The sequence below is a fragment of the Pinus tabuliformis genome, chromosome X (genome assembly GCF_031772625.1).
Source record: "Pinus tabuliformis cultivar Carrire ecotype Pingquan chromosome X, CPIR1, whole genome shotgun sequence".
NCBI lineage: Eukaryota > Viridiplantae > Streptophyta > Pinopsida > Pinales > Pinaceae > Pinus > Pinus tabuliformis.
In genome coordinates, this window is record NC_142308.1 from 1496419249 (window position 1) to 1496431625 (window position 12377).

At 38.0% G+C, this 12377-nt stretch overlaps 1 protein-coding gene across 1 annotated transcript; it reads right to left on the minus strand.

Moving 5' to 3' along the window:
- Window positions 1-8158: 8158 nt before the first annotated feature.
- Window positions 8159-10055, minus strand: LOC149145703 (putative aspartyl protease At4g16563). The gene has a single exon (XM_089449076.1). It carries the CDS (start codon window positions 9868-9870, stop codon window positions 8407-8409), a length of 1464 nt encoding a protein of 487 aa, XP_089305202.1. The 5' UTR covers window positions 9871-10055; the 3' UTR covers window positions 8159-8406.
- Window positions 10056-12377: the final 2322 nt, after the last annotated feature.

Genomic DNA, 12377 nt, shown 5'->3' on the forward strand with positions numbered 1-12377 from the left:
AGTCAAATGGGGGCCAACCTAGGGCCACATGGACTGTTATATGACCTTATTGCTGAAAATTTGGAGCACTTGCAGAATGTAGCACTCAGAATGGGAATATATCGAGAAGGCCCAGTTATATGGGGTGCATAAGACCACGTGTTTTTCGTTGGGTGTCTAACTGGCGGGGGCAGGTGGTTAGTTCTAGCCATTAGGCATGTGGCCCCCATGCAACCTCATTTTTCAGAAACTGGGCATCAGTGGACAAGTTAACCATCCAACAATTTCACTCGATGGGCGAGATTGTAGGCCAGGTTTACTCACCAGTTCTGGGTTTGGGGTGCTCAAGCCAGTTTGGGTCGAATTAGAGGATTGTTAGCTATAGAAATTGGGAAAAACTTGTAACAGGCATAAATTTCTCAGTTTTTGGCCAAATGAGGTGCAGAAAGAACCTAGATGGGGGTTTTTGATAGTTATAGATCCATTTAATACATTTGTTTTCCATTTTGATCATTTTTTTTTGTAAATCAGTAGATGTATATTAGATAACAAAATTACATAAGATACAAAAGGTCTGTATAACCAGACAAAACATCGAGCATCAAGCTTGATTGACCAAAATGGCTACACTCAGAGCTAGCAGGAACCAGACCTAAAACTTAAGAACAGAGCCTTTCATTGACACTAACGAGCTAAACAAACTATCCTTTCACAATTGTAACAAAAAGTAGAAGTGGCTAACCACGCAGGGCTGCCTGACATAGGAAGCAAAACCATAGAGGGTCTAGGAAAGCCCATCGTACTCAAGACAGATTCAGACATTAAAAAGAAACTAACAAAGGATGATTGGAGAAGAGCAGAGAGTGATGAAGCAATTACAACTCCAATTCCACGTAATCCTTACTGGTAGCACTTGGGCCGGCTGTTGCATTGTCAGGTTCTGGCTTTGGATTCCTCTGGGAGTTATGGCGTTTTACCATGCGGGTGTCATTGTCCTCCGCCAGAACATCAACCATAATGTTCATCCCCTGTCGTATAGAGAGCTTGAAGAGCCTGATAAAGGCTCCCAGATTTTCAGACAACATCTTGAGTTCCTTTGTTAAAGACTTCATATAGACTTCCAGCGAATCTAGCCTCGCAGAGTTCTTGGCTGAGGCAAGCGATGTGGCATAGTACGCATCTTTCATAGCTGCTCCCTGCAGACTAAGAGCTTTGGCAAGCATGGTTTTCATGCACCAGACTTCACTTTGGGTTCTCACGAACTGAGTGGCTCTGGTATCTGGAGTTCCTGGGTCCGAGATCCACTCGATCTCCTCCTCCATGGTGTGCATGTCTAGCCTCTCCTGGTCCTCATTGACCTCTGCTTCTATTTCCTCAATTTTCTTTTTCCCCAAGCAGAGACCGAAGTTTCATAGGCCTCTCGGGCTCTTTTCAGTTCTCTGTTAGCGGAAGCATTACGACTACCTTTGTTTGTCATAGTGTTGTTGCAGGTATTAGCGGGATTCAAACAAGCTTCGGGAAACCAGACAGAGCGCAAAGGGCTTAGAACTGGGAGATGGGAATGATATGTTTGAGCCCTTTGGTGGATCATCTTAATTATAATTGAGGGTTGAATGTGATGGATCACGATCTTCAGCGAAGCCTTCGTAGAGTTGCGGTTTCTGACATAATTACTCCCTTTTAGATTTTCGCATGCCTTCCCCTGATTCCGATCCAAAGCCACTAAGTTGCCACGCTTGTAGCTACTGGTCATGGGCCACGTGTCCTCAGCTATGCATTGCATAATCTGATGTTCATTCTTCTGTGAGATTTTCCTCCCATTCCGATTTGAGTGATGGTACCTCCCCTTACAATTCCAATTTGGGGCATAATGACCCAGGGAATGTCCATTAATGGTTGTCCTCATGCGTTATTGATGAATGGTACCATGGTACTGCTCAACCCCTCCCCCTTGTTCAGAATTTGTGCCTTGAAAGTTGTAAACACTTGGCCTGAAGCTCTTCACATGTTACATCTTGCCAGTAGGTGTCCGGGTAGGTATTTTGATGATTGACCCCGTAGTTCGCTAGGCAGTCCGCTACCGCATTTGCAGTCCATCTCACTGCCTGCACAATGACTCCGTCGAGGATTGAGAGGTGCTCTGCAATGAGCTCTGTAACTTTGGCCAGCCTCCAGTGCTTCGTAACCTTTCTAGGTCTTGATCCCTTCTGTAATTTCCTTGCTGCATTAATTGCCAGTAGTGAATCCCCTTCTACAACAGTAGCCCCTGTTCCCAAGCGAATTAGTATCCGGAGTCCCTGCTCTAATGCTGCAAATTCTGCTTCATTGTTGGTAGCCTCTCCCATAGATTGACTGAAGATATGTAGAATTTCGCCTTTGTGGTTACGAAGGACACCTCCTAGGCCTGCAGGGCCAGGGTTGCCCTGAGAGGCCCCATCAAAGTTCAGTTTGTGAAAACCTGGTTGAGGGTGTTGCCAAGAGGTTATGGAGGGGGCTTGTTGAGGCCGCTGCACAAACGAAATGGATGAAGTACCTGCAGCTATTCCAAACACTTGCATAATTTGAATGTCTGTAACAGAGGGTTCAGTATCCTATTTGTACCTAGCTCCAAACTACTTCCAATTTGAAGTAATTTGTCCCCCGTGCCCAAAATTCCCAAGAATAACTGCTCAATTTTCCTCACCATCTATCAAATTCTTCCCATTCCCTTCTCTTTGCCTTCTGGTAAGAATCCCCTTATGTCCTCCTCCATTCTCTTATAATATCTCCCTTTCACTGCCTTTCACACAACGATTTTGAGTCAGTCACAAGTGGAGCGTACTCCTGCGTCTAGGGTGCTCCACCTTTTATGTTAGAGGTGGTCATATGTTAAGTAGATAAGATTATTCATTCAATACTTCCTTCACGTTTGAGTGATTTTCCTTTTATATATTAAATTTCAAATTTATTCAATTAATTTCTTGATTTTCCTTTTATATATTAAATTTCAAATTTATTCAATTAATTTCTTTGTAGTTATTTTATAGTTAGTTCCTTTATATTAATAATCTAATTTTTTAGAACATTAAAGATTTATATAATTATTTCATTTTCTTCTTATTGCTTTATCTTTATGATTTTTCTTATTTATTACTTATTCTCTTCTAACACACACACACACACACACACACACACACACACACACACATGTCACACACACACACATATATATTCTACTTGCTATTCTCCTTATAATTTATCTTCCTTATTATCATTTATCTTATTTCCTTATCATTTTATTTGATTTATAATGAACAATATATATACTTTTCTTTTATTTACTAAAATCCCTTGTAATTATATATATTTTGAATAATATACTAACAATATTAAGAACCAATATCCTTGTTTAAATCATATCAGTGTTCATTTCTTGTAGGTACTCATATTATGAATGACTAATAATGAATATCTCCTATACACTCAAGTAGGAGCTTGATTTATCATATGGCCATGGATGTTCAACTGTTAATGTGTTTATGGTAAATATGGACCAATTGTTAGGGTGCACTTAACCTCAAAGAATCCTTGAACGAGAACTAATGTTTCTATGCCTAGTTGTCTACAATGACCAAGACTTCTTTTAATACCTCGTACTTGTTGGTCATCTATTTTTAATAAAAATGGGAGTGTCATCTAACATGTTGATGCATGTTGTTTGGGAATTTCTTAGATGCCCTATGTATTACTATTGTGACGTAGAATACATGTGATTCATTAATAGATACAAGGTTGTGTGCATGGATAAGTGTGGAATTAATGGCCACTTGGATGTTTGACTGGTATTTTCATTAGTAAGATGATTTATGTACTGTGTATAAAAGGAAGATATAGCTCAGAGGGCAGCTCAAATCTCTGTAAAATCATAGCCATATGGATGGTTGTGCATGGTTTCTTGTATATGCTTAGCAATTGCATGATTTAGTTGGTGGTTATAGTGTTATATAGATTGTTGTGGTGTAGGGATCCTATTGTATGCATGTTATGAGTAGCATAGATCCTATGTGGTTTGGAGGCATGTGGCTCCATGTGTTAAATATGTTTCTCATGGTTGTGTGGTCAAAGAAATTATTTATGGGTCAATGCCTCCCTTACTCATGGGATGGTATTTATGCATGGAAAAACTAGTAAGGCTTAGTGTGGTTGTCACTGAACTTACAAAATGTTATTTTCCAAGAGAAGGTTGTGATGATGGTTGTGCATAAGGCTAAGTTTATTGTCTTTGTGTATTTATTTTATTATTGATGTATCACTCTATAATGAATCTCAATTGCATGAAGGAATGAATTTCCTTGTTTAAGCATATTTTGGGCATGACCAAACCCTCAGAAGAACCTTGGTCAAATCTATGAGAAAGGTGCAGAAAAAACAAAAAGATCATCTTGAAGCATTAAGTCAAAATATGCTTCAAAAATAAATAAATTGGGCAAGTTCGGGGTCCGAGTGTTTAGGTAATGTATTGTGGCAAACTGAAAGAAAGGCCTAAATGGCGAAGGGCCTGAGTGGCCTGTATGGTTAAGGGAGCCGAGAGGAAAAATTGCTAAGATGTGGGCTTAGGCTCGAACTACTCCTTGAGTTCAAGGTTTGGTGGGTTTGGAGAGTGTTTCATTCCGCGGGGCTTGAATGCTTGACTTTCCATTATATCAGGAATTTTTTTTTTGCACAAGGGTCAGGACCCTGGTGGGACCTAGGCTAGATCATGAAATTGATATGGCACCATGGTGATGTGCCACATGGAAGCCAGAATCGACCATTTTGGAGGGTCAAAGGGTTCAAAGTTAGTGACATGTGCCACTTGGAGGAGGCCATGTGGACAAGATGATGTCAAGGTGATGTCATCTCAGGATGACATCATCTCGAGCTTATGTCAACATGACATCGGGATGACATCATCTCAATGTCCTAAGGTCTCGGGTCTTCAGGGTGTTATGTAATGTGCACAAGGGAAGGAGGTTGAGATGAAGGGAGATGAGAATCTCCCTGGCACTCAATGAGAATAATTGGCACCTTGGTCCTTGGGAGAAAGAAAGGTGCAATGAGTGAAAAGAGGTCAAGATTGATGACCGAGAGAGATGGGGATATTCCCAACATATAACATCAAAGGGGTTTTGTCTTCAGACCTCAGGGTCTCAAGATCTTGGTGGGGATTAGTAATGTGCCTACCAAGTAAGGTTGAGAATGGTAGGTGAGTTGGACAAGAAATTCCCTTGGGAATTCATGGTAAACTTTACATCTGAGACCTCCGGGTCTCGTGACCTGGAGGAACAATGCTGCAGTTGTGAGAAAGGTTAATGGGGATGAGGTTAATAGGAAGTCCTCATGTCCATTAACATTCAAACTCATTGGCTCAGGACTTCAGGGTGTAAGCATTTTGCAGAACATATGGCAAGGGCCAAGGGCCGAGGGGCAATAAACATGGATTGGTCACAAAATAGGCCAAGGGGCCAGTCTAGTGGGCCCTAGGTTGTGGTGACGTGGCTTATACCACAGTGGAATTGTTACAAGGCAGTGCGCTAATGTGGACCATTAGCTAGGGTTGCCTCATGGCACCATGTAGGGGCATGTGGGTGCCACATGGAAAAACCTACTAGCATGGCAATGGGTCATTGGTCAGGTTTTCAATTGGTTATAACTTTTGATCCAAAGGTAAAATTTATATTTCTAGAAAGCTCTCGTCGAGCCAGGCACAATGGAAATATTGGCTTTTAGATTTAAAGAATTTTAAAGTTGAGGAATTTTGTGATCTCATTTCCATGACAAGACTATGGAAGTCGGGTTAAATGAAAGTAACACCTTCCATCTAGCCTGTTTTATTTAAGGGGATGGGATCGAGTGTTATAGATATAAAACATATGTATAGTATTAATACACAAAATCACCAAGCTCAAAAACTAGAGGTTAATCAATTCCTCTCGAGACTATGAAAGGAGATTACAGGGTGCCAAACCAGATACTTTGAATGGGCTTGATGCATGCACTGTGTCAAATTAATAACGAAAATTATGATTGATATCAAGGAATTATTCGAGGTGGAATGTTTTGATGGCATATGAATGGAGAAGGATAAGATATAATTGCTATTGAATTACAACCTCGAAAGAGGAGAGCCAAAAATCAAGGTTGGCCTGTGTATAAAAGGTTTTTTGTTTCATTCCAATTACATATCTCAGCTGAAATTGAAGGGAAGAAGGATCTTTTAGGCCTTGGTTTAAAATCTCGAGACAAGCAAGTGACTGGTGAAAAATATACAAACTTTTTTTGTCCAGGAGCAGGAGAAAACGAACATAGAACCGAAACATTTAACAAAGACTATGAAGTACACAATGAATCTGCTAAACCGCCGAAGTGAATTGGAGGCACAAGAAAAAGAGACGGATTTGACCCTCTTGGATAAAAAATGTGAGTCACTGCAAAGGAAGTTTGAGAAGCTTCAGACAATATTGGAAGTGGAAATGGCTATATTGGATATGAGGATGAAAGGGCTAGAAGCAGACAAGACCAAAGGAGCAATAAGATCTCAAGAAGGCATGGACTACAACAAGAATGTGGCAAAACAAGAGTAGTGAGGCGCAATTGAGTAGGCATATCTAGAGCAGGGAAAAGCAACAACCTCAGTCAAGGCAACATCTGACACTGGTGCATCAGTTTTAGAGTAGGTATTATGCTTTTTTTAATGTACTGCAAATACGTTTTGTTTCTAGGAGTTTTTTGGAAGGTATACAACAAATATCAATAAAGAATCATAGTTAGTAGAAAGCAAACGTGTAGGAAAGATATCTTTTGCTTATGTAAATCCTATGAAGCATAAAAAACAATTGATCTATGTAAAGGTTCTGACCTTGAAACCAAATTAAACATTTTATACAAATCACTACCCGTTTCATTAAAAAAAACTTCATTCTAGCCACCCAAATATGAAATCAACATACAGATATTAATAACAAAAATATGAAATAAACCATTCCACACCAATTAACAAAATACAAAATCATTATAAAAATAATTAATCAAAGAATAAGATATTTTTTATTTAATATCTATCTTAATTATCTCTTAATAATTAGGACTCCCCATAATAAATGGCATTCACTCTTGATTCAAATTTGGGCTAATCTTAATTAATGTGATGGGCAAATTCTCATGTAAAATCATGATAAAAGAACATTTAAATGGAAAGAGGCAAATTCTCATATAAATCGTAATAAAAATACATTCATGATTAAAGAACATTTAAATGGAAAGAGGCAAATTCTCATATAAATCATAATAAAAACACATCTTCATTAAGATGTAATCTTTTCTTGAAGCTAATTCAAACTCTAGCAAATCATTTGCTGATTCTCATATAAAACTGTAATAAGAAACATATAAAACTGTGATAAGAATTCATTAAGATGTAATCTTTTCTTAAGAGTAGGTATTATGCTTTTTTTTAATGTATTAAGAGTAGGTATTATGCTTTTTTTTAATGTACTGCAAATACTTTTTGTTTCTAGGAGTTTTTTGGAAGGTATACAACAAATATCAATAAAGAATCATAGTTAGTAGAAAGCACACGTGTAGGAAAGATATTTTTTGCTTATGTAAATCCTATGAAGCATAAAAAATAATTGATCTATGTAAAGGTTCTGACCTTGAAACCGAATTAAACTTTTAATAAAATCACTACCGTTTCATTAAAAAAAAACTTCATTCCAGCCACCCAAATATGAAATCAACATACATATATTAATAACAAAAATATGAAATAAACCATTCCACACCAATTAACAAAATACAAAATCATTATAAAAATAATTAATCAAAGAAAAAGATATTTTTTATTTATGATCAATCTTAATTATTAGGACTCCCCATAATAATTGGCATTCACTCTTGATTCAAATTTGGGCTATTCTTAATTAATATGATGGACAAATTCTCATGTAAAATCATGATAAAAAAAACATTGCAAATTCTCATGTAAAATCATGATAAAAGAACATTTAAATGGAAAGAGGCAAATTCTCATATAAATCATAATAAAAATACATTCATGATTAAAGAACATTTAAATAGAACGAGCCAAATTCTCATATAAATCATAATAAAAACACATCTTCATTAAGATGTAATCTTTTCTCGAAGCTAATTCAAACTCTAGCCAATCATTTGCTGATTCTCATATAAAACTGTAATAAGAAACATATAAAACTGTGATAAGAAAACATTGAGATGAAATCCTTACATAAAGCTAATATGGCAAAGTAGATTGTAGTGTAAAACAACCACAATCTATAATACATGGAAGTTAAAATACTGAATAGTGTGATACCAAACTATTCAAATACTCTATTGAAAACACATACGAACATTATGATAAACTAGGAAATATAGTATGCCCATGATTCAGTGGAAGGTCTTGCAGGTGTGCTGAGTGAAGCCTAAACGATTTTTCTCTCTGTCGTACAATATATAGAAATTCTGCTGCTGATAGTTTCCCAAGATCACAGCGGGTCCATGATCAACCTCTGAATTAAAAGTTCTGGAGCTCACCATTGTCAAGCAGATGGAATCAAAACTGTCAAAATAAGAGAAATAGTTGGCAACAGGCAGCACCATGTCTGAGCCACCCTCGAAATGGAATGCAAACTCAGGCAACAGAACATTATCTATATCAGAGATATTGTAACAGAGTCCCACACCAGTCTTGGCTTCAATTTCTCTAGCTCTTCTGTATCGAATCTGAGAAGCAAACCCAGCTACAATCTTCTCATAGATTTCTTCGTTAAGGACTGTGAAAGTAGTTCCCGAATCTATAATGGTTCCTCCATTGCCTTTGCTGTCGAATCTCAATAATTTGGAAGGCAGCTTTAATCTTTTCCCGCCAATACTGACCCCTCTGAGACCAATATAATACAACGATTTGTATGCAGAAGAGGAAAAAGGAGCTCTGGAATTGTTCAGAAAGGGAGTGTAATTCAAAGAAATGTCGCTGGGGAGCGCCCTGTCACCGAGGACCAGTTGGCTTTTCTTGTTCTCTTCATCAAAGCGGTGGCTCTGAAGGCAATATGCAAATCTATCTTTGCCAATGAGGTGTTGATGCTTAAGCTGGGAAGGCATAGACAGAGCACCTCTGCCAAACCCTGCAATACCAGAAGGTTGATCTATTGAAAGTACCGAGCATCCCACCACGAAATGCTTTATTGATGGCCTTCTGTCTTCCAATGGTAAAGTCAAGGTCTCTGAAAGTAGCAGCCCCGCTGTGAATCCGCTTCCATACTCAATTTCATAAACGGGGCAAGTGACCTGAGAGCAATTCTTGGTGGCAGAGCAATTCCCACATAAGCCCTCTGTGTGTTTACCATAATAGGCTTTGCAGTTTGGATTAGCACAACTCAGAAGCTCGCGAGATTTTGACTTAGTCGGAAGAAATAGGCCATTGGAATTCTTAGCCCTCGTTTTAGGGCAGTCGATACAGGTATAATTTCGTGTGCAGGGCACCCAGACAAGATCACTTCCGGTGTCCATGAGAAGCGAAAGATTCTGTGGTGGAGTTCCCACGGAGAATTTGATTGAATATTCTCCGAAGCTGCGGGCGTACAGAGGCTCCCCTACGCTTTCATTTTTCCCCCTTTTGCTCATCTGCCCGTGCCCATGATGCATCCCGCGCTTCAGTCCCCGGGCTCGATTCTGGCTCGCTTCCACGATCTTGGAAAGTTTTTCGTATTCTTGATCCTCCTGCACAAGTCCTGCATAATGAACAGAGTTTTCATTTCCGTGAAGTGTGATGAGTATGTCATCACTACACAGTATTACAGAGACTTGGAGAAGCAGGAGGAGGAATGAGATGATCAGATTGCAGGCTACCATCTTGAGAAACTTGCAAAAAACTAACACTGAATAATGGGCCTTTGAAATGTGTGATATCAATAGGGTTATGGGGATATTTATTAATCCAACCTCACATACTGTGAACGCGCATTAGGAATTGAAGAAGAAGATTAGTATTCCAGTCTCTGGAATTGACTTGACTTCGTTAATATAAGTGATATTTCCATAATCTCTGTATCATTAATCATATCATAAGTTGCGAGTGGATTTTGAATTATTAATGTGATTTATTTACAGGACAAAGATGAATCACAAACTTATAAAATAATTAATCCAAAAATATTATCAAAATTAGTATAATCACAAAAATCTAAAATCAAACCTAAGAAGAGAAACCGCGTGTAATTCCATTAAATTCCACGACGCACTGGAAGTGGATGGTGCGTATTGAGGACGGCTATAATTCCGAATACGCCAAACCAGGGTGCCAAACCAGATACTTTGAAGGGGCTTGATGCATGCACTGTGTCAAATTAATAGCGAAAATTATGATTGATATCAAGGAATTATTCCACAGGTCCATTAAATTCCACGACGCACTGGAAGTGGATGGTGCGTATTGAGGACGGCTATAATTCCGAAAGACTCGGTTACCAGAATTCTTCATAGTGCTCTTTTACCACTGCCTGAGCAGTAACGAAGAAATTGCTCCTTGGTGCTGACCAGTCACGAAGAAATTGCCATTAATGTAGTAAGTGGAGGAAAATTTTCATCATTGTTATACAAATCAAACGAAATTCACGGACTTGTAGGCTCTGCTTTGAAAATTAAACGGTCCAGTTGCCTGCGTGCCTTCCAATGTAAGAACTTCTACAGTCATCGATAGAGATCGTTCTGTTATGATATCAAACGAACGACTTTTAATATTTCAATTTATACCATTTTTAATACGCACACATATACTTAAAAGCACTTGGGTTTGAAGTTGTGTTTATTTGGTTAAGAGTTTGTGTTTCTTTGACCTATTGAAATAGGTTAAAAGTCTAAGACTTTGAAGTATTTAGCAAGAGTGAAAACTTATCCCTTAAAAATTTGTGATTTAGATAAAATCGTTTTCTTTGAATAATTATGATAAGTCAACCTACATTCAATCAAGTAATATTAATATCAACAAAATTTAGATCTATTGTAATATTTTTTTATATAATTTTATTTAATCAAGTAATGCTAGCATTATTTGGTTAATATTGATTGTTTGCTCTTAATATTGGTATTACACTGCTAATGGTGAGCATTATTTGGTTAATATTGATTGTTTGCTCTTAATATTAGTATTACACTGCGAATGTCACCAGGATCTGTAAGCTCTCTAGTACACACGACTCTTAAATTCTGCCCAAATTGGCCACATGTTGTTCTCTTTAATTTCCTTTTGCCTTGGCTTCCTGCTTGTTGTTGATGCTTCTCTCAAACAACAACTGACTTGAGAACTAAAGCCAACTGAGAGTGAGTCAAGTGAAGCTGCCATAGCGCATGAAAATGTCATAGTAATTGTCAACGCCATGGAGGGTATGAGCATACATGACAATGCAGTGGAAGTAGAAGTTGCAGGCATACTAGGTATGCTAGTTAGTCCCTTGTTTATGATCTTCTGCTTTTCACATGTATGACCAATAAATACAACTTAGCCCATGTTCAAATAATAACCCTTTGTACCCATGATCAGAAGGCAAGGAGCTTCAATAGTGTAGTCGACGAAATGAGCTAATCTCCCTAGATCCCTATAAATTGCACGTTCAAAATGAAGTCTTCATTTTTAAGATGGTATTTTATTGGTCACCTTAAATAATTTGCACAATAAAAGTTTTTCCATTGCTTGTCCTTTAGTGCAATTCAACAAGTTTAAAAATTTTGGCATTTCTAATTTCAGGAGAATTAAAATAAAAAATCAAAATTTTAAATTATGTTTTCCAATACTTTCTAGTGAGCCGTTGTCATTTTTAATGCTCTAAGAAAATCGATATTGGAAATCACAACCTCTCCATATGGCATCATGTTGAGCCTTATTGAGGTGTCAGGGAGTCTTGAAGGGAGGGGAGGGATCAAGTGTCAAGGAAGTGCATTTCTTGGTATTCATTTTGTTGTATATAGAACTGGTGGTATTGCCAACAAGTTTCGTGATTGTAGGTAGAGGGAGATAATAAGTAGAGGAAAAAACACCAATCATAAAGAGGCTTTGGAGGAGCACCACTCACAATAGAAACATAATAAGAATCCCACCAAATGCCCATGAAGAGGAAGAGCTAGCAAAAGAGGAAGGCTCATTTTTCGAATATTAACCTAGCTTTTAATGATTAGGAGATGGTCGGTTTCTATGCTTGACCAACTAAGGAATTCATTTCAAAAATAACCCTACTACAACAATGGGGCCCAGAGGATGACCATTCCAATTGAAATATAGTCTAGGCTCACAGAGGGCTAAAAATTGTGTTGTCAAGGGATAAGATAACTACAAGGATCAAAGACAGATCTAGATAGAGAGTGGA

What these genes read in the sequence shown, in the direction of transcription:
- LOC149145703 (XM_089449076.1), bottom strand. Translation starts at nt 9,870, where the DNA reads ATGGTAGCCTGCAATCTGATCATCTCATTCCTCCTCCTGCTTCTCCAA.